The 23,675-nt window shown below is 44.1% G+C and overlaps 1 protein-coding gene across 1 annotated transcript; it reads right to left on the bottom strand.

The window, feature by feature from the left end:
- Positions 1–1,694: 1,694 nt before the first annotated feature.
- On the bottom strand, positions 1,695–20,364 carry RANGAP1 (Ran GTPase activating protein 1; the record flags this gene model as incomplete). The annotated part of the gene is made up of 15 exons (XM_082007765.1): positions 1,695–2,290; positions 6,097–6,218; positions 8,149–8,237; positions 10,048–10,150; positions 10,511–10,624; positions 11,121–11,265; positions 11,566–11,650; positions 12,388–12,487; positions 14,020–14,133; positions 14,324–14,482; positions 15,634–15,768; positions 17,077–17,256; positions 17,924–17,983; positions 18,898–19,025; positions 20,253–20,364. 15 exons carry the CDS (start codon positions 20,362–20,364, stop codon positions 2,221–2,223), a joined length of 1,716 nt encoding a protein of 571 aa, XP_081863891.1. The 3' UTR covers positions 1,695–2,220.
- Between the last annotated feature and the right edge of the window lie 3,311 nt (positions 20,365–23,675).

Here is a 23,675-nt window from a genome sequence, read left to right as displayed (position 1 = left end):
GCAGCACACTTGAACTTCCCCTTGGTGGGCTTTAACCCACTTCTGCCAGGCCAGATACTTCTGCTTTCCGTTAAAGAAAACGTTTCACCGCTGCATGCAAGGAGCCTGATCCCATTACTGCCGTTACAGGGATTTACTGCTCACAGATGCCCCCAAAACTGCCCCACACAGACAGAGCTCTGCCCCCACTGCTTTGCTGGACTAATGAAGTTCAAATTAAAAACACTCCCAACAATGGTGGTGCTTTTGGGATGAGATGGTTGCACAAGACAGGCTGAAGCAGTACTAGAATGACCCCACATTCCTCCAGGGCACCGCTGGGAAACGGTCACCCTCTGGGAACAACTTTTAATGGAAACCAGAGTTAGCAATTGCCATCCTCTTTTTCCCCCTCCCCCTTATCCTGAGGCATAGCCCATTTTAAGGGACTTTTGACTCAATAGAAGCAAATCTGCTTTCTGCAGACTGTCACTTCTACCCTCACACACTCCTCCTTTCCATCGACATCTAATCTTGACACTGAACACCAGGACCAGGAAAATCCTGTTTCTAAACATTGTTTACTTTCAAAAGAAACTTGAGGATCAACATCGCACAGTTGTTCTGCTACTATGTCTTGGCTTCCCACACAGGTTCATCCCCAGGACCTGGCCCACAGGCCTTTGCATGAGCAGCAGCGTCCCCCTGACCTTCGCACGCTCCGTCAGACAGCCTTACACACACAACATGCTCCACGGGACCCATTGCAGATGGCCTCCTATAGAGGTTAACACTTTGGTTTGGCCTCTTGCATCTGTTCTGTATTATGTTCCTTTTCTTCACAATGTTCCTCCAGGGCAGAAGGGGTCTGAAGAGCAGCAAGAGGCCAGGGAGCTCCAAAGAAAGCTACAATAGGTTCAAGACTTACAGAAAACACAGATTCTTTGATGTCTCAATTTTGCCCTCAAGCTCATGGCTGAACTTAACAGATTTGCTTTTGCAACAGACAGCTGAAGGAACAGGATAGGATGAGGTGAAGGAGGCAGGGCTTGGCCTGCAGCAATTGAAGTTCCTTCAGTCAATTTTTACCAATTTGGACACAGAGGAGTTCCAGCTTCAGTCACAGAAACTAGGAGAAAATGGATTTTGCTCTTAGCCTTAGGGCAGCCTTTTTTAATGAGGGGACACTGCTCTTACACGAAGGCCAGCACCTCCCCTGCCCAAGCGATGAGAGACACTGCCATTTTCCATAGAGATTTAGGGGCTTCTGCTGCTACTCCTTCAGCACAAGGAAAAAAAAAGGCACAACGCTAATTCTTCATATTCTTATACATGCTCAGCTTTCAAACATGTGAACAGTGCACACAGTCCCAGTGTTTTGTCAAAGGGAGGAAAAAGGGAACACGTTCCACAGGGATATTTCATGGATTGTATTCATTTCCAAACCGAGCCTATTTAATTAGGAAGAGAAGGGAAAGGGACACGGAAAAGGCAGGAAGAAGGAACAACACAGGCAATGGCAAAAAAAAATTACAATAAAAATATGCTTGCCTCCCTTAAGCAATGGCCACCAGGGTCAGCCACACCACACGTATATTTCCAAGCCACAGCACCAGGGGCGTAGTATATTAAAATACACATCAGCCACACATTGCCTTCAGCAAATGGACTTGAAAGAAGAAACAAAGGGGAGCACATGTTGCCCCTCTGACCAGGCAGCAGCAGAAGGGGGTCAAGCACTCCCCTGGCCTGGAAAAGCAGGGGCAGCAGCAGCAGCATAGCCTCCCTCCTGCAAAGTGCTGAATGCTATCAGGCAGGAGTCACAGTCCAATAAAATAAAATAAAATGCACAACTGGGTTGATCCTGATGAGAGCACTTCTGGGCCCCGTGTTAGTCTTGGCACACTCTTGCCAATGCGACCGAAGTAGAGAACTCTTCAATTCATGCAGAATAGAATTCAGAGCAGCACTGACTTAATCTAGCACAAGCACCTGCCCTGCAGACTAGGGAGTCACTTCATGAGGAACAGGAAAAAATTCAGCAGGATTTGTCCAAGTTTATGAAAGCAGAAGGAAGGACAGACCTCCTACTGGGGGGGAGGGAAGAAATAAAAAAAAAAAAAAAAAAAGGACAGCATGTCTGTATGGGCTCTGGGATCCTCTGCCACCACACAGCTCTGAGTTCTCAGCTGACAACAGTCCTATGAGGAGGGAAGGGCACAGCACCACGTCTCTCGTCTCTTACAGCTGGTGGAGGGTTTGTAAGAGCATGTGGCGAGCAAATGAACAGGAGTCAAGAGCACGGTTAGGTCTGTGGAAAGAGGAGAGAGAAGAGATTTAAAACACTAAATTTAAGAACTGGTTTGTATCTGACTTTGAATGAGCAAATAAACACTATTTCAAATGCACTGGGCTTGCATGCCCAAAAGCCTACATCTTTTCCCCTTGGTTATCTCTTCTGAAACCACTCCCTCATTGCTGCAGAGACCACTGCTTCCTGTTCAGAGATTGCTGTGGAAAATTCTCTCTCCTGTTGCCAAGTCTGAGTCAGGAAGACAATGACAGAGAATCAGAACATTGATTTCCACAGGTACAAAAGTCAGCAGAAGATTGCTCATCTCTGCAGCCTTGTGTCTCATTTTGGATAGAATGAAGTGGGGGAGGTGAAAGTCCCCTCCCTCCTGGCAATAGGATTTTCCATATAGATCCACCTCTTAGGGCCCTAAAACACAGGAGATAAGCCTGCTTGTACTCAAATCTTTTCTTGCCAAGTCATCTGCTATCTATGACCCCAAAAACCATTCAATGCCCCACACTGAACTTGTTGACACAAGTACAACTTGCAGCTTACCTTCAAAGGGGCTGGGTGAGGTATTTCAGTTGTCATCTTTGGAAGACTCAGCCTCGTTTGCAATGAGCAGGCTGATTTTGTCTAGGCAGCTCCCCATTTTTTGAAATAGAGAACCTGAACTGCTGATGTTGATCACAGCCAAGCTCCCTCAGCCTCCACTCCTAACACCAAGCCCCCTCTAACGCTAAGAGCCCCCTTACTTGCTGTGGAGTAAAACTGCCTGCCACTCTGTGCTACAGACTGTTGAAAGAGGCCAGTGATGTGATCCAACCCAACAGCAAAGAGCAGGAAAAAAACGCAACCCAAAACCAAAACAACCCCAACCCTTACAAAAAAACCCCACCACCACCTCCAGCAAGTAACAAGTGGGCAGGCAGACAGCCACATACTTTGTGTTTCCACCTAAAAAAACCAAAAGATGGAAAAGCACACATGGATTCACAGCACCCTCTTGTGTCCAAAAAAAAGAAACTGAGGACTGCCATCAGAGTAAGATGGATGCTGCTTACAGTTCGAATCCATAATTTTATTATTTTTCAATGGAGAACACTACCTACAACATCACAAATTGTAACTAAAGAAAGGAAGAGGATGACTACTCCAGAAGTAAGATCCTTGCAATGAAAGGCAGCAGAGCTCTACCCTAGGCAGTTACAAGAACTTTACAGCTCTAGAAGCCCAGAGGGGCTAACTGCAATCCTGAAGGAAAAACCTAGAAAATATCACAAAAATGTATACCAGTTTGATGCAAATGAAGAACTCATGGGTTTGACAGAGTGAAAGTAGATTTGTTGCAGAAATAGAGCCCAAGTGAGCTCTGCAGATTACTAGGTTAACCAGCCAGAGGCTTGATTTAAGGTTAGGATGTGATTTTGTTCTGATTGAATTCCAAGGAAAGACAAGGGGTGTAAGTTAATTGAGAAGCTATTTTAACTGGACCTTGTGATTCTTGAACTGCTGTTGTTCTCTCCAGGCAAACTGTAAAGGATTTAATAGCTCTTCTCCCTCTTCCCTTAGGGAAAGTATTTTAAGAAATACATATATTTATAAAACACAAAGGTATATTGCTTCTGTATAGTGTTGACTCCATTACGCTGCACAGGACATAGGTTTCCCTACGATAATAGGAACACCTTGCAACAGGGGGGTTTGCAAATCAGAGAAAGCTTCAGCTCCAAGAATTTCATAGTACCAGCGACACTGCAGGCTTGGCATAAGCACCCTCACACCCCAAAGGCAGATCTGCCTTCTACTGTGAGAGGCTCTTGGCTCTCACACAACTTTTTCAGAACCTTTGAACATCTCACAGTTTCAGAAAGAGACTTGTACTTGTAGTGAAATGCTGGCTATGGATTCAGTGGAATGTTTGTTGATGAATTCATTAAGACCAGAATTTTACTCTCATTTTGTCACATTTACCTGTAGATGATGCCGTAAAAGACTTATTGGTACTTTGCAGGCCTGGAGCCTGGGGGAGGCCTACATACACACATACAAGTAGAGTGGGACAAATGTCTTTTGTGGACAATTTGTTTAGAAGGACACATCAAGTTGAGTTATGAGGCTACTGTAGGCACTGGAATCTGACATAAGCAATTAGAAGGGTCAAATGCACTGAACCAAAGTCCCCTTTTCTGTATTCCAAGCTGCAATTGATTTAAAACCTCTGTTTGGAGGGCTGGGGCTGATAGACACTAAGTGGTACTTGTTTTGATCAAGCTAGGTCTCTGCGTTAATTAGTGCCTGATGAAATAAGCCATCATTTTCTTCACCCTTTTTATTATGGGGCTGGTATTGGATCCTTACACTGTACATATCTATTTGATCAACAAGCAAGATCACAGGCACAGGCAGCAGTGTAGGAAACAGCAGAAATCCAGTGATCTGTCTGGACAGTTTCACATGGCAAGTCCTGATACTTCTTGCTTAAACCTATAATGACTGAGTTGGAAGTATATTTGTTCAGCTGGTAAAGTATACGGTCAGGAGACAAACTGTTCCACCAAAGGGGCCTCTAGGTTAGTATTTGCACATGTGTAAACAAGCTAGTTAGTTAAATAGTTTTCCAAAAGTGGCCTTAGCATGGCTGGTTGCCGGACACATACCACTGCTACACATCAGCTTTGACAGCTTCAGCTACACCAACACTTGGAAAAATTCTCCCCTATCACAGCTGGCCTCCTTCCAATCCCAGTAAAACTAAGAAAAGACTGACTACCAATATTTAACTCCATCCCTATCACTCATGTTTTGTACTGACTACAAGTATTTGATGTATATACTGCCTTTCATCAGCACAAGATCCAAGCTTTGGCATATTCCCCACACCCTGAAAATCAGGATGGTCTAAGCCTCGTTCTAGAACCTGTTAAAAATCTGCTCTTACTCTATGTGGCACATGGTTCATGCTGAGCCAAAAGAGCCACTGAGTTCCAAACAGATTTCAGACCTCTGTTGGTTTTGCTTAAAGTGACAATTTTGGACTGTTTCTCCCCTTGACTGCTGAAGTCCTTGCTCTCTGGAAGAAAGGACTACCTGGGGTGTTTTTTTCTAAATCAGATCAACGCTAAAGTTCACACTGATTTAACCCAGAAGAGTTACGGCTTCCACTGCTATTGCACTATCTATGCTTTAAGACATTGAAGAAACTAAAGGTGGTGGGGGCAGGAGTTGATTCTATACCTACACTAGAACTAACAACATTAGAGGCAGGCAGTAAAAGCAGCTTCAACAATTATGCTCCCAATTTAGTTCTCAAAAAAAAAAACATCCCACTAGCCTTGTTGCTGTCACAGTAGGAACAGTTTCATTTAGGAACAAATTCAGTTTTTGTGTTTGTGCTGTTTTGCTGCTGGTGTTCAGTGTTACACAGCATGACAATTCAGGTAGAGGTCTGATGACCCCTGTACTCAGGAGGATGATTCAGAGGGTACAATTACATTCAGTGTACTCGTAGTTCTTTCAGGCAGTGGCTAGAAACCCAGCAGGTCTCCTCAAGCTCAAAACACCTCTTCTGTGACAGGCAGTCTCTGCTTCAGAGACGGTTAGTTGCAAAGCCAGCTTTCTACCATTTCTTCTTTAGGATCAAGACTTTTTACTCTAAACCTTGCATTCTGGAGTAAGCAAGATAGAAGTAGAAGCCCATCAAACTATTACTCCATAGTTTCAGAACAGATATTTAGTGGGTTTTAACAGAAAGCCCACAGTTTAACCCTCAGTTTCACTAGCTCCCATGGAGAAGACTGCATGGCAAGTACAATACTCACTTTGTGACAAAAGCTGAAAGAACTGGGGCCAGGGATTTAGGGAAATAATCCTGCTGGACCACATGGTTCAAGGTCATAAGAATACCATAGAGGCTTGGGACAGCTTTGATCTTCTCTTCACTCTGAGAAAAGGACAAGAAGAAGCAAGTCAGACATCAGTAGTCACTATTGTACCTAATCCATTCTAGTTCACAGAGGCAATGAATTCTCTGTTGAATGAAGTGCTGCCATACACTGTAGGAGAGAAAGCTGTTCGCTAGATTAAGTGCAATGTTCCTCAAGACAAAGGTAGCCAACTCCATAGCCTCCCAGCACCAGCATCTGAAATAAAGCAGCATCAAGAACATCCTAGTACTTATCAGTTAGAGCCTAGTCATTGACAGCAGCAACAATGGGGAAATGGAAGTATTGAACTTGCAAGTGAAAAAGCCAAATCTTTTCAGAGGCCACATCAAAGTGTTCTCCTAAGGAATTTCACACAACTTCAATTCATAAAGAATTCATAAAGAATTGCCTTAATTACACACATTTTTCTTGTATTATTTTGTAGCTCATTTTTGTACCATCTCCAGTTCTTCGGCAGGCTTCCTCCAGAACTTGATGCAGTATTCTCAGAACTGGTCTCACAATTATGTACAAGATAAAGCTAATAGTCATCCCTACTGCTATTCCCATGCTTAGGAGTAAGAATAACTTGTGTCATGTAATGTGATGTTAAGCCACATGTCCCAACTCTTACATTGTTTTCATTTATTCCTCCACCGCCATCCCAACTAAAGCCCTTCACTCCGTAGGCAGGATCTGGACCTGTGTTCCTAGGTGTATGACCCTGTATTTCATGGTGCTAAGAATAGCTGGAAGCATACAAGCAACAGACATGTGGGACAAAAGATGATGGAAGCTGCTCCCTCTTCACATATGCCTAATTCATCAACAATCCTCTATATCACAGAGGATAAACAATCATCTGGCTGATCTTCAAGGGCTTTATTATCAATACCACTTCCTGATATGAAGGAGTTCTTCTGGAGCGCAAGTCTGTGCTTTGTGCCTCACATGTATTTGCTATTTTCTGTATGGGATAAGAGGCAGGTGGCAGTCCCCAAAACAAGCATTCTGCAGAACAGGCGGCCATCTCTGGTTCTGTTGATCTGTCTGAGAATTGTAAATCTCAGCATTGGTCTAATGTACACAGTGAAAGGCTAAATTGATTTTTAGGAAATTAAGATGTATCCAAGTATGTCAACAGCTGTCTGTACCACAAAGTGGATATTATCAGAAGGAAATCTACAAACCTAATTAAGAGCAGGCTGCTATAACATAGTTATGGCTATGCTGTGGTTTAGAATGGTCTTGGTCCAAGTTTCCATTCTCAGCTTCTACGACTTGAGGCAGTGAGAAGCATTGACCCTTGTAGCACAAGGAGGCAAAAGTGCTCCTCAGGTTTGCAGACAGAACCTCTCCCCAGTCATCTCACTGAAAGTAAAGCTACTTTACAGCTCTAGAAACCTCTAGCCACTTGCAGGTTTCCTACTGATCCTCCATCCTTTCTTGTGAGAAAGTTTATTTCATGTAACTACATATTTGACTCTAGTATTTGGCAAAGATACTCCAAAGCATGAAGTTAAATGCTACTGATCTAGCATGAGTAGTTGGATATATGTTTTTGAGACACGCTACTAAGAGATGCCCTAAAGCACCACATTAACTAATAATATTGTAGATTAGACTCCTGGACATGGCTTTTTATAGACACCATAGTCCAGCAGCAGCACTATTTTTTCCTTACCTGACTCTCCCTGCCTTTAGGGGATGACTAGGAATACAGAACACATTAAGCAGAAGGGGTACAGAGAGCTGACACCTCCTTCATCCTAAGGCAATCTTGCAATTCGCAATTTCTGCTGGACCTGCAGACTTCCATTGTCCCTGGGCATCAGGCATGCACAGGCACCCAGCTGCTTCCATGGCAACATAATTACCCAAAATCCAGACAGCCCGGTCCTCCACAGCCTAAATAGACCATAACTTAACTCTTTCCTGCTTCCTCACCTTAAGTAGTCCCATGTGGATCAAGAGGCTTGTGATGAATGCATCTGAATTAAATGTGGCAGAAGTGAAGGCTTTTCTCATCAAGGCATCTAAAAAGAAATAAACGCATCATATTAAACAATACAGAAAGGGATGCTGATACGGATTTTAAGATCAAGATTGATCACACAGGACCTCAGGGAATATCAGCTGTTAAAGGACTTTTGGGATGTAAGATCTGTTGAGATTCCAGTTGTCTCTGCAGGGACTAGCTATAATCTCTGAAACACTGAGACAGGTAAAACCCAGTCCTTAAGTATAAGGCCTGATTCAAAGGGGAAAGCAAACAAAAAAAAACCCCAAACACACACAAAAAACCCCACCAAAATGCAAAAAAACCCACCCCAAATTCCCACACTGCCAAGCTTCAGATGCTATTTGACCTCTGTCCTTTGCACCACAAAATGCTCTACTTTATGCACTTGAACATGCATGCTATGTGCATACATGCATATAAATATGATCAGATGAAGTAGAGCAGCAAGAGTTAGAACCGTGTCATTTTAAAGGCCAGCAAGCATTCACCTTTCATTTGAAACCACAGGGAATGAGAACACAATGAGAAAACTTGTTCAGCTGTTTTCTGGGCTTCCTCAGGACGAGTATTCTGCCACAAGCTATGGGCAAACCAGTGCTTTAGCCTCTCATGTCTACAAGGTAGGCAAGGCATCCGTTTTGACCTCTGACTGTTCTGGCAGAACCCACTACAGCAGCTGTAGAACAGTGCCAGGCATTAGTCAGGGACCTCATTGTCAGCTGATGGTTACTTTTCTGGAAGGAAAGTAATTGCCAGGTTCTACTTTTCCTTAAGAAGCAGGAGTAGTAAGGAACAGCTATCAAGATAAATACATACACAAGCACACTTCAGACAACAGGAATATCCTGTGCTCCATTTTTTGTTGGAGACAACTCATAATGGGCATGAGCCAAGGTCAGCACTAGCTCAGTGAGATGCCAACTCACTAATTTTGGCTGATTGGACCCATAACTAACTGCAGAGAACTTTACTGCATTACTGTTTTACAGACAACAGCTAACACAGTTTCACCATGTCTACGTATTCCAAACAAAGAAATTCCAAACTAGCTAAATACACATTTGTTCGCAGTAAATCACTCTAAGTGGTCTTAAAAATAATTGATTCAGTTCTTTGGCACAATGTTGATAGGTAGCTCATGTATGGGAGAACTGTACTGCTGGGGCATTTGAAAAAGATGAAAGTTAGTGGTCAGATGCCTCGGAGCATTTGGAAATTCATATTTCCAAGTCAGAACATGAAGGGACACTATTAGTCCACACAAAAATCAGATCTAACCTGAATCACTGCTCTACAAGTGTAGAACAGTCCCGTGCCTGTACATTAGCTTCTGTGCCTTGTCCCATGTTGTAAATCTCTGCTTCCCAAAGAAATTAAAGATGTTTCAGGCTGAGAAGAAGAGACACGAAGAGGTCTCTCTTTACACTCTCTAAATACTACACTGGAGAGGTTACTTCCTGCAAAATACTTTTTAAATAAACAGCCTTGAAAAAGTACTGACCTTGGAACACAGAACTACTGGCTATTGACAGCCTAGCATCAAGGAGATACAGCAAGGGCAGCACAGGTCCACTAAGACAGTAACTACAACAGACACTGATCATCAAGCTTTGGAAGTACAAGATATGCTAAGTTCAGAATGAATCTCTACTTTCACTGCACACAACAGCATGGCACAGCTTGGTACTTTGTTATCTGGGGTTTCCTGCTGCCAGAGACAAAACAGTCAAATGGCCTGGCCCACAGGGGCCTTCCTCTGCACCACACTGATATCCTTGACACTGAAACAGGTCATACCATGAAGTGAAGAAAGTCTCAGTCACCTGTTGTTTCATGCACTGCTGTTTTCACTGGGGCTTCATCTTTGAAGACCGAGGATATCCTTAGGAGAGTTGTAACTACTTTCTCTACATCAGATGTATCTGTCTGAAAGAGAGAAGGAAAAAAAAAAAAAAAAAAAATCAGCGGGCATTCAGTTCACTGCTTGCCAGCTACAGAAGATGGGTATCTGCTTGGGCTGTGACAAGAACTACAGCCTCCAGCTAACTGACATCAGTTTTGCCTTAGCTATATCACAAGGCATAAGCAACACTGTGAAACAAAGTTCCTCTGTGTAGAAACTCTGGTGCCAGTATAAGTGTTAACTGCATCATCTGCTTCCATAAAGCTCCTTAGGATCACTGAGGAGAAGATGCAAATCTAGGTCTCAAGAGACAAAGTTATGACCTCTGGGTATTAAACGATTCTGAGGGAGAATCAAGCACAGACAACCATTGGCTCACCTACCTGCTGAGCTATCAGCAGAGAGCACTTTGGTCCTAGTCGCAGCAGCTTCTCTGGTGATGGGAAAGCAAGGAATGTGGCAACATCCACAGGAGGAGACGGCACTGGAGTTGAATCCTGAAACAGGCAGAATCCATCTCAAATTTACTCTTGGAAGTAAATAAATTGATTCAGCAGTAAAGGCACATAGGACGTGTCAGGACACAAGCGCATCAGGTCAGGATTTGTTCTATTTGAAAACTATTTGAGGCTGGAATGAGTGCAGAGTTGGACCAGCCAGGATATGCTAGCACAACTGCATGGCACTGCACATACAACATTCCCACCATTTTCTGGACATGGGAAGACCTTCTACCCGTGTTTGTTATGAATGCTACTCAGCCTTTCCCTCCATGCATGTGTGCACACGCACACTTTAACAAGTCATGTTTCCAAGTCATCCATTTTCTTTATTTCCTGCATGTTATCTCCCTGACTGTTACTACAGTGCCAGCCCACACAGGAATGTGAACTCCTGCCAGCACTCCAAGTTCAGACTCACTCCAGATCTCATTTCCTCCTTTAGTCTCCCCTCCAGCTGAGGAAACAGAAGTGCATCTAGAAGTAAGCTTACCTGTGAATCAATTATCTTCGTGGGAGTCAATGACTCCTGTTCTCCCTGTCCTCTCTCCTTCAGCTGTGGCTGTTCTTCCTCCTCGTCTTCCTCCTCCTCTTCCTCCTCCTCCTCTTCATCATCCTCCTCCTCCCCTTCATCATCACTAAGGTTTGAGTGTAACATGTTACATTAATTACACACTTACCATTCCTGTAATTCAGTCACTCAGTTGACAATGGCAAGCAAAGAGTGAGGAATGCAATCAATAACTAAGACTAAGGTAAGTCAATCAATGAAAATGATACACAAGGCTTATCCTGCTTATGGAATGTCCTAATGGTGCTCCACGCTACATACTCAGACCAACATCCATCTGCAATGTTCTTATTTTAAAACAGGAGAATTAAAGTGTTGATGAAAATTGTTGGAAAATTTCTGATTTAAACTCTGGTACCCTGCCTACCTCAAAGATCCCAGCACAGTTGCCATACTGAAGCCTTCAAGGATCTCCTGGAGTTGCTCACATCCCTCTTCTCCCAGACAGTTACCTAGGTTGATGGGGGAAAGGGATTAGACTCAACAGATGCATACAAGTTTGTTCTTGAGGATTTTGCTATAGATTATTGTCTATCTCTTATTTCTGAATCAAACAGTTATCAGTCATTTCTATACAACACCTCAGAGGCCACAAGGCAGCCTTCAGTTATCAGAGTCAAACCGTTGTTAAACAAATTTCAGCAGCATTACACAACAGTTGGAGACAAACCAACCCCATAATTTTTCAGAGTGTCTTTGAGACTTCCTGCTGGTTCTATAAACAGCTCTTGTTCCCAGTGATTCTAAAACAAGGACACACTACACAGCACCACTGAAATACAGTGACCCAAGTTACGAACAGCAAAAGCCAACACTGGCCAAAGTTCTCCCACTCTTCTGCAGAGACAGGCACAGAGGTTTTTGTTTGCAAGTATGAAATATCTGAGATCACAATGAACAATTAAAGTTTTACTAAAAACAGGTATAGGTATCAGTTTAATCTTTCCACATTATGAGATGTACCAAAACTGCTTAACTTCAACAATTAAGTGAGTTCATGGCTTAAGAAAATTTCCAGGATCTAACTGCTTCCTGTCCCAAGGTCATCCACATTCAGCTACTCTGAGTATCATTTTTTAAATGCTGACGATTGCAAGACTAGAATGTTGACAGTATCACATATTCTTCCTAGTGGTTTCTAGCTGGGATCTGACTAGATCAGATACTTTGATCTAGCAAACTTACATACCATTGAGATCCAACTTCTCCAACTCTGCCTTATCTTCAATAGCTTCAGCAACAGTCAGAGCAGCATCTCGTTTGATCTCACAGAAGGATAAATTCAGTTCCTAAGAAGCAAAATAACATTTGTTTGCAGAATCCCTATTAACATCTGTCATCTCCATGAGTTTCATGTGCTCACAAGTGTTCTGGAAAGAATCTCAGTTGAAGAGGCTATTAGCAAAAAAAGAAGTATTTTTAATTGGAAATAAAACCTGACACATACTCCTACTTCATATACATAAAAGAGGCATTTTGAAACATGTTATTATTTTTAAGAGCAGCACTACTGAAGGTAGAACAGCCACAGAGACCAGACCATTCTGACTGCTCACATAAAAGGTAAGAGACATTTCAGTCCTTAGCCATCAGCTGACTGGAGATCTTCACTCATTCAAGGGTTACAAGAGCATTCCAGAATTCACACACCAGTAAGTCTTACTGAAGAAGGGTAGCTACTATACTAAACGGACTGCACATTTGCTTTTGAACACTTAGGTTGCAAGTTAAGGCCTTCAAAAGACAAACTGTGAGTGGTAATACTACTGATAAACACAGCCAGCAGAGAAACACTATGTACAGACTGGTAAGACTAAAGTTATTCAACAGCCAGGCACCATCCCCCACCATTCCATATTGTGTTCAATCAATCCTTTCCTGAGAAGAGGTTTAATATTAACTGCAAAAGGGAAGCAATCCTTGAACAGAATGAATCAGCTACAATTGCTTCATGCTATCCTCCCTTAACCACTTCTGCTCTAGAAAAAAGTATTTAACTTCTGTTCAATCTCAATACCCCGATTAGAATCCTTACTTAAGTCTTTCTGGGAGATTCAGATATAAGTTCCAGTAGAACCAGCAGAAGCCTGAGCAAGGGATCTCTCATCACAAAGCACCTATCTCTTTCTGTACCAGGTTCATACAAGTAAATATATATTAGCACTCAGCCGAATTTTTGTCTTTGTAAGCTTGCAAGATAAGGTATTAGTGTTTAGCATCTGTCCTGGTGCAGTTATGACTCATGGCAGCTGTTTCTACAGATCCTAGTTTACTTAACATTACTGACTGGACTTAGGCCTGTCTAGAATGTTATCAAATACAAGTCCTGTGGAAATACTGATGTAGCAGGCTGCGGTATTGCCAAAAGCCTAAAAATATTTGGACCTTTGATACATGCCCTAACAAAGAAAAAGCATTTAATGCATAAACTCTGAAATGCTGAAGAGTTTAAAAGCTGTTCATGAAAAGGAATGTCTCAATCCCAGCTCATGACCCTCTCAGAGGTTCTAAAAGCAGATACTTCCATTATCAGATTTCTTGAATGGCACTTGCTGAGCTGAACCAACAGCTTCAAAAACATCAAGTGGAGTCTAAACAGATCACTGCCACACCTCCACCTAGAACAGTCTTAGCTGGATGTGGCCATGCCACTGATCTACAATACAAATTATTGCTTTCAAGTTGTGAGCACAGAGCCTGCACTGAAATGAATTCCACTTCAAAATAATCAGTAATGGTAGGAGATTGGACAGAAAAACAGGAAGTGGGAAACAAGGCATTTTCAAAAGGGATTCAAAGCTGAACAGCAAGACAACAATACCTTTAATTTATGAAGCCCTTCTTTAACAGCATCAGCAATAGCAACAGCACCTTTTGAACGCACCAGGCAGTCTCCAAAGTTGATCACTTCAATCTGCCGAAGTGCCTTCAGAGTCTGCAAAGACAGCACCAATTTGAAAGTACAGACATGCAAGTAAATTAATGTCCTATCACTCCTGGAAGGTCATCTTTCATATCGCAGTGTGGCATGTGGCTCCACCAACCCAGAGGTGCTAATGCTAACTATATTAGAGAACACTGGGAGGCAGAAGACAAACCCAAAGCAACTGCTTAGAACAACTCACCTCTGCCATGGCCACAGCTCCTTTCTCTGTGAAGGTGTTGTCATTCAAGTTTATAACCTTAAGCAGTGGGTTGATAGCAAAGGCCTGAGCTAGTGCCGTGATGCCAGGATGGTTAATGCCATTCTGTGGCATATGGACCTCTTCTAGAGTCCCAATGATCTAGGAAAGGATGCAGATGAAAAAGAGCTGTTTCAACTGAAAAGCATAGTTCTCCAATCTTTAGTATTTGCATAAAATTGTTTTCCTCCAACTCAAAATTCCATTAGCTCTTATACATAAAACTATTTGCCAGCAATTATGGCACAAATCTAAGTGAAATTGCAGGCTCATGGTAAGTGTCAGATTAATATAAAGGCTCTGATTCTAAGAGTCACAGGTAGCATCCTCCCAGCGTGTTGCTCTAGGATACCTTAAAACAAGAGTTCTTCACCTCTTCAATAACCTGAAACAGACCAAGCAACATCACTGGACACAATTTTTTTTTTTTAATTAAGATCTACATTGCACCCTGACTGCAGAAGCAAACCTGTAAGAAAATTAGTATGAACACTGTTTATGGACTAAACAACATGTCACACACATACACAGTAAGGAATCCCATTTTGGTAGTGCCATTCAGTTTGAGTTCCTCATGAATCACTTTATGTGCCTCTCAATTGTGCCTCTCGTGATTAGTCAAAATCACATCCAGACTGCCTATAACCTGCAATATCATTGTTAATATGTCTGAAAATATGCATTATAATTCAGAAGTTGCTTTTAGCAGCAGTGAAGGAAGGAAAAGGAAAGTAGGTGGCCCCAACCACAGTGAATTGTCTTCCTCCAACAAAAGTGCAAGTTGGCCAGTGAGCACTACAGAAAGACAGGCACCATTTAGAGCTCTCACAGGGTGATCCTAGCGAAAACACTAGGTTGCTTTTACCAGATGATTGAACAACTAGGCAGAGAAACATTCCAGAGGTCAGCTGGTACACCTACCCCAGTGCCAGATAACCTCCATTAGTACAGAGAGAGGAGAAGGAATAAGACTACTATTAATCTACTCAGGAGATGCCTATTTCTCTGAGGGAGAGACCAAACACAGACACTAGTTATGTGTTTGGAAACTTAAGTCACAAACATGCAGCCATCAATTCTAACTGCACTTGTTGAAGATTCTAGTTTCAGCAAATATCACCGTGACTTTAGTGAACCAACAACCAGCCACTGCCTTCAAGCTCAGGCAAGTTCTGAATGCATTATGTTTAACACTAGCACTTAAGCATATCTTGCTCCAATTTGCTTTCAAGCAGCTCTGGTTTGGTACTTACCCCAAAGGCTTCAGCCAGGGCAGTGGCACCATCATTCTCCAGACGATTTCTGCCAGCCACAAATATTTTCAAAGCAAGAGGCTTGCCCTGGGCACTCGATTTCCTGTGACACTCTTTCAGAGCAGCTGCCAATATCTAGAGATAAAACAAGCAGTTTTTACTACCTCAGCATCTCATTCTGAAGGAATCCAAATGCGGTTTGCATATCCAGCTTTCAAAAAATACTTCAGTCACTGCTGAAATGCACCTGCTTCCACAGGTAGGGTATACAATAAAACTGTCTAATTACAACACTTGAACACTACAGTCTTAGGCAAGAAGTGGTAATTTTGCAACACTAGAACACACTGACCCCATTAAAAACATTTGATTCTTAAACAGACAAACATATAGGGTCTTAGAGATCATGACAGTTAGTCCTGGTTTTCCACTTCATCCAACAGGCATCCTTTAGTGCTAGGCTTGGTAATACTGTTCTCTCAAATCCAAAGCTACTAGCTCTCTTGACATGGAATCTAATGTTTAGGATAGAACTGTTTTTCTATCCTGGAAAAAACAGATGAGCTTTCCATATTTCAGAAATTTATCCATGAAAGCATGTAGAGGGAAGGGATCTTGAGACTGGAGAAATGGGCCAACAAGAATCTCATTAAGCTTAAAGGGAAATGTGAAGTCCTGCAAATGGGAAGGAATAACCCCATGTACCAGCATAAGCTGGGGGTCAGCTGGAGGCAAAATAGCTTGGCAGAAAAGAACCTGGGGGTCCTGGTGGGAGAGAATTTGCCTATGAGCTAGCAATATGTGCTTGCAGCAAAGAAAGCCTACTGGGCTGCCTTGGGAAAAGCACTGTTAGCAGGTCAAGGGAAGTGATCCTTCTCCTCTACTCAGCCCTGTGAAACACATCCGAGTGCTGTGTCCAGTTCCAGACTCCTACATGGACATACTGGGGTGAGTCCAGCAAAGGATCTCAAGGATGATTAAGGAATTGGAGAATTTTACACACTGGGAGAGTGCTGAGAGCTAGGATTATTAAGGCTGCAGAAGAGAAGGCCCTGGGGAGATCTTATCTATGTGTAAGAACAGTCAGAATACCAGGGTGGAAGCAGGGGGAAGAGATGTTGTGAAGGCAGCAGAGAGACACAAATGCAAATCAACACAGAGAAAATTCCATTTAAATACAAATCCCGCTTTTTTTACTGTGAGGGTTGTTACACATTGGGACAGACTATCCAGAGAGCCTGTGAGGTCTCCATCCTTTGAGATATTCACAACCTGACTAGACACAGCCCTCAGCAACTTGGTCTAGTTGCCTTGAGCAGGGGAGTTGAACTAGATGATCACCAAAGATCCCTTCCAACCTCAACCATTCTGTGATTCTGTGTAGGGCAGTCTGAAGCAAAGTCCTAGCTCTGACCTCACTCCCAAAAAGGGGACAACTCTTACCTTGCCACCACCAATGCCCATGCCACAGTTATTGAGCTTGAGTTCCTGTAGGGTGTAGCATGCAGGGCTCTTCAACAGCACCTCAAAGCCACGCACGCCGTCTGGCCCAAAGGCATTGTCACTCAGGTCTAGCTCCACCAGCTGGGCTCCAGCAGTGATGAGCGCATCCCCCAAAGAGATCTGTAAGGAAACAGATGGCAGTGGGTGGGAGGGAGTGGATTGACTTTTAGTGACAGCATCACTGCAGTGGCTAGGTATGACAGTGATGCTGCAAAAAATTTCCACTTTGAAGACATTCTGCAAAGCTGCATGGGAAAATAAAACTTTACAGCTAAAGCCAGAGAAGAAGTTGTACAAATTAAGCTAAAGATAACCATAAGGCAGTTACCAAGAATTTAGCCCATCCTTTTAGGTCAAATACCTGTTTTTCAAAGTAGTTTCCCCCTCTACACTGCTAAGAGAAATATTGTTTTCATTCTGTTGAGTTTATCATGTTCTTGCTTTACAGGACTCAAGGAGGTGGGGAGCTCTGTAATGCTCTTGGAAGAGATGGCCATATGCTTTTATTTAGAAAGCTTAGTTCCCATTCTATCTATTGGATCATGAGGATGCTTTCCCCAGTGACAAGCTTCCTCACTAGCATGGACTTGCATTTGGCCTTTTATCAACTCTTCTCCACCTCATACAGAACGAGCAAAAAAGAATCACTCACCTATTCTGAGACACTTAGTGTTAACATCATAGAGAAAGATCAGCTCTGTGCTAAAACACATACTCCCACAAAACGCATGACAGGTGAGAAAAGACGTTGTATCAGTCAGAAGCCTCAGATCTAGTTTTCACTTACCAATGCAGGAGGGATCTCAGATCTTAGTCTCCCTGTGAACATGTCACTCCAATGACACCTCTAAAATAAGAAACATACTGATAGAAACCATTAAAAATATTTAGGACAACGCAGTTGTACACAGGTTTACACATACAAGCCGCATTACATCATTGGGGACAGCTTAATACTGTCTGCCTTCCCTTGGGCTTGCATTTGATTGTACTAAAGAGCTATGAGAACTAACATTACAATTACTTGCTAGGACATAAAGCCACTGAAATGCACATTGTAAATAACACTATACAAGAATTCTTGCTTGCATTCAAGCTGGAATTCTTTTCTACTGAGAAAATTACCACAGGAAAAAGCAGCAGGAAACTGAAGGATACATTAGGAATGCAGATTTTACTAAGGTATGGAGCTGAACAATCTGGACTTGCTTGAAAAGCCACACTTGGGTGATTAACATGAATCAATGTTCCACACTCCTCTACTACAAAGGACAGTGCCCCTAGCAGCACAGCATCCTCCTAACATTAGGCTACAACAGCAGTAGGGAAACATAGCTTGGATGTGGAAAAACTTCCTGGTGCATTTCCTCCATTATTTCTTCCCTATTCAGGCATTCTCTGAAGACTCATTCTTCAGAAGATCCAATCATTCTCCAGAAGATATAACCCAACTTTTCCACTAGAACTTAAGTTTTGTTGCCACAGTTCTGTTTACAGATTCTGCCTCTGCAGACAGGCTCCTCCTTGCACAGCTTCCCAGCTTTAAGACCGGAAGCCTTCTGAACAGGAACAGTTTGGAATGCAGAAAGTGTTCCCACTATCCCAAAATCCCCGAGTTCTGCCATATTTTCATATGGTTGTTTTTCCTACTGGAATAACCACCAAGCAAGATCTGGGGCTAACTCAAGGCAGGCTATTGCAGGAAGAGTGTAGATAGGTCTCCAGTATTTCTACATTACTTCTTCCCCTTCAGGATCTCACCCTGAGCTCCGATTTCTTCTCCAAGGCTTTGGCGATGACCTTTGCTGCCTCCACACCCACTGTGTTGCCTTCCAGGCGCAATGCTTCCAGGCCATCAAATTCCTCAATTTGCTTGATCACTTCTTCAGCTGCAAAAAGCAGACGGTCTTGTTGGCCTCTTAACTACCATCTTAGGTACCACAGTAACACTCTGATGCAGCAATACTTGCTCAACTATACCCTTAGTGAAAACAGCCAAGCAACATTATCTGAAAGAATCCTGAAACAGCAATGGGAATAGAGCTAAAGCATCAGGGCACGAGACAGAACATTACCCATTCCCCACCCTGCCTTTTCTTAATTTATTTCTAGTCCTCTGATAGCCATCCTCCCTTACTTACAAAAGTAAGTTTCCTTAATTCCTAAGTAAGATTCCTCTACCATTCAGTATGTGGTTTAGGAGCTAGAGTGCGTGTGCCTACAAAGCTGCAAGGACTAAGCCAAAAGTTGATGGGAACTGGTTCCACATCAGCAGGAAAAAGTTTCCACAAAAGTAGATGCCTGTTTAGCAAACATGTCAAGGTGGAACAATTTAACTCTAGAGCAATCCTATGCAAGACACAGGAGACAACTGCAGACTCTCTCCTGTCACTGTGCACTTGTTATCATTCCCAACCTCCAAAGCCTTCCTCTATAGTTCAGTGGCTTTGCAGTACTAAAATGGTATATAAAAAGCATCCTCTTTGGAATCAGTAAAAAAGGTACACACTATAGCAAATAACTTCTCTGAAGAACTATTTCTTGAAGTGGCAGAAATGGTGATCTAAAAACATATACATATTGTTTTATACATGTTGTTTACTACATTAGCAGCCCCTGCAAGACATGTTTTATTGGGAAACACACATATACGAGCAGGAGAGAGATTACAGAACAAAAAAACCTCAAGAAAAGTCTAAACAATTGATCAGAAATTGGGAAGAAACTGGACTATTGCAGCAGACTAACATATCAGCCCATTCCTCTGTGCAGGTCTTTGAAGCATCTGCTTGTTCCAAGTGCTGTCACACACTTGCTTACTCTTTTTAAAAGAAGCACTGACTTCTAACACACAGTGACAGAACAGCAAGAAAACAAGAATCACACACCAGAGCACTAAACCACAATTCTGCAGCTGTAGTACTGCCAGTGTAGCAGGTCAAAGTAGGGTACAAAAGGGAAGGAAATGTCTCTATCAGAAACAGCTGTAGCTAAAAGACCCTTCCATCACAGATAATATTAGGACAACTCGGCCATGCAGGATTAGCAGGAGGTTTATCACAGGACTTCAGAATTTCAGGGAGACACTTCCCAAACACAAGGGTATTTTCTCTTACCATCTTCAGCTGTATTGAGCTTAAGGCTCTGGCCTTTGAAGCTCAACTGCCCACCACCCACTTTGGTTTTGGCAAGTGACTCCGCAAGCTTAGTGATATCTTCTGATGCCATTTTTCTGCTTTTTCAAATGTTAAAAGCTGTCAATTAAAAGAAACTGTCAAAATAAAAAAAGCAAAATACAATACATAGTCTGTATGAATATTCATATTTATTTGAAGACTAATGTGTTTTTTGTTCCTGAGATATTGAATTGAGTTTTCAGTGTCATCAGTGTTTTCCCCATAGCTCACTTATGGCAGCTAGGCTAGATTAATATTCCAAAGCCAGCCAGTCAGATGGTGTTAATTCTTCCAATACTGATGAGACTTGGATTTTGATGGAGTTGTTACACTTCATAAATATCCAGTAGCTAAAACTATAGATTAAGGCCACATTAAGGCATTACTCTTGGCACAACACTTTTGCAATTAAAATGTAACATTCCTCTCTCCCCAAATGCCATCTTTAATTATACATACTGCACAATTCCCCTGTAGTCCAAAGCAAGCTAGGATGAACACAACTGTTTTTCCTTTTCAGTGATATCCCCAGTCATGCTCTCGTCAGCACAGTTCTAGAACCACCGAGTTGCTGAAAACATCATGTGTATTGCACACAAAACTCTCTCAGGTTTGTGGGTTCTTTTACATTTCGGATGTCCCACACAAATTTATCACACACATTAAATGGGATGATCTTACAGTGAAGATGGATTAATAAACATTTTGCCTTGAGGCACAAGTTTGAAGCCAGCCATGCCTAGTAGCATCTGCATACCCCTATTTAATGAGTATCAATCACTGTCTGAGGTAACTGGCCTGCATTCATTCTGCAGGATAAACAGAGTATGTTTCTTATCCCAGCACCTCCGCTGGGATAAAAGTCTACACACAACTGGCTCCCTTCCATTCCATGACTTAAAAGTGGCCCCACACTCTTGCAGCTCTTTAAGCTCAACAGCGCTGCTTTTAAAACACCCCCTAAATTACAGTTGTACATACATCCTTTCCTCCTGCTACCTAGCTGTGAAGTATTTGCCTTCAGCTTCCTCAGAATATGGCTTTTCTTCAGCTTTCATTAACTTTAGTACAGTACTGCTTTTGGACACAGGAGAGGAAAAAAAAATCTCCAAGGTTGATCAACACCACTTTTCTAGGATGACTGTCCTCTCAAGTAGGTGCTGCCAGTAGAAAGATGCCCTTACATAACTTACTCCACTCCTACCAGGCCACACAGACACCAGACTGATGGGACATTCCCAACCTCTGCCAATGCAACACTGAGAAGGAAGAAAGAGAGGACGTCCTCCAAGCCATGAAGGCTTTACCAGACAGGAACAAAAGTTAGGATCCAAAGAAGTCAGTAATTGAACTAGGTGATCAGACTGACTTTACTTTTAAATACCTCATCATCCTACTGTTTAAAAAATGAGTTCTGTTCTACTATGATGCCCTTCTATACTCTACAGGTGTACTCACTGCCTTTGCTTCTCTTTTCCTTAAATACCCTTTTACTTTCTTCACCTTACAGGGTACTTCCTAATTGCAACACACGAATTCATTATCACATCCTGATGCACATTTTGTTGCAAACACATCAGCCACACCCAATTGTCAACCTACCAGCAGCCTCTCCACTGCTAGCTCTTCTGCACGGAAAGCTTTAAAAAAAAAAAAAAGCACAAAATAATTAAAGAGTTAGTACTCTTTGAAAATAAAACCAAAATCTGGAAACGCCTGCAGAGAGGTTTCCTCGTTACTTAAAGACTGCGTGAAGCTGCATGCTTCCCGACAGTCAAAAAAGTTAGTTCAGCCGAATGCTTTTATTTACAACAGTTTGTCCACGCCAACAGACAGCGCGCCGGCTACCTGCTGTGCCATCCTAAAGGGGAGCCTGCTCTGCGCTCCCGGCAACGGAGGGCCCAGCACCCAGGCCCCGGGAGCGCTGGGTGACAGCCCAAGGTTACCCCCCCGCCCGCCCCTGGCAGACCCAGCGCGGCGTGCCCCCGGCGGCGGGCTCCCCTCTTCCCCCGAGGAGGTCACCGAGCGCCGGCCACGCCGCCACCCGCCCTCCGCGGCGGCCCCAGTGACACACACCCACACACCCCCTCGCCCCGGCATAACGGGCGCCGCCGCCCCGGGAGACGGCGCCGTTGCCCTCTTTCCCGCCCCACGAGCGGTCGTGCCGGCCTGGCGCGCGGGGAGAGTGAGTGAGTGGAGGGGGACGCCCGTGGCCGGCGACTCCCGTGGCCGGGTACGCGTCGCCCGCATCCACGGGGGGGGGAGGGTATTCTCGCCGCCGCATAGGAGCGACGCATGGCGTTCCCTTCCCGTCCTCCTCACCCCCCCGCCACCGCGCAAGGAGGAGGGAAGCCTGCGGGATCGCCTCACCTCGCGCACAGCCCCCTACCCCGGCCACCTGCCGCCTCACGCCCGCGCCTCGCCTCGCCTCTCCCCTCCCCTCCTCTCCGCCGTCAGGGATCCGGGGCCGCCGTCCGCCGGGGGAGGCGATCGAGTGGCGCCGGCCCAAGCCCTCACGCCGCCGCCGCCGGGGACGATGGGGGAGGGGCAGGTGGGGGAGGCGGAGGATTTGAAAGCCGGCAGTTTTGCTCTCCCCTCCGGGATTGGCTGCGCTGCATGACGTCACAGGGACGCCCCTCCCACTTCTCACCGCGGCGGGTGCTGACGGCCGGCGTGCAGCAGCCGGTGACGTGCAAGGGGCTACGAGATTCGCGCGGCGACGCCGGCCGCGGGGCACGCCGGGACGTGTAGTCCTGGGGGAGAGTACCCGGCATGCCTCGCGAGGAGTCACACCGTGGGGTGGCGTCCTGGGCTTGGGTTGGGCCTTCGCCCACCCGCGTCCCGTAGCGCGAGTGGGGCTGTGTGACGCCGGTCCTTGTGGCCCTTGGCCACCTCCGCTCCTGCCTTTCCAGAGCGCAGGCTCCGAGGCGCAGCAGCCATGCCACTGGTCGCAGGGTGCTGAGTGGATCTACAGCATGCACCCAAGCCCCTTTCACAACAAGCGTTCAGGGAAGATGTCGCCAGATCTCCGAGTTGCTCAGCAGGCCTCCCACGTACCCACAGATGAGATACGAGTGCCTTTTTCTGTGCACCCTCACTTAGATAATGGCTCTGCAGATCTCATCTTTGTACTTCTGTGTTGCTGTCAAACCTTTCTGCTAAGGAAAGCCTTTCATCCAGGAGCGCGCTGTCATTCATTCCTACTTAGGGATGCAAAAAGCCCCAGTTTGCTTGACAGCTGCATGTGTACACTGTGTGCGACATTTTCCTCTTGAGTATAGAAGTAAAAGCACATCTGATGGGACAAGGTGAGCTGTGTGTAAACCTGCTTGCTACTGCAGTGTGTTTGCACAGGTCCTCTCA

This window comes from Phaethon aethereus, assembly GCF_964289735.1.
Source record: "Phaethon aethereus genome assembly, chromosome: 1".
NCBI classification, from domain to species: domain Eukaryota; kingdom Metazoa; phylum Chordata; class Aves; order Phaethontiformes; family Phaethontidae; genus Phaethon; species Phaethon aethereus.
The sequence above is the reverse complement of the archived record's forward strand: the minus strand, read 5'-3'. Positions and strand labels throughout refer to the sequence as shown.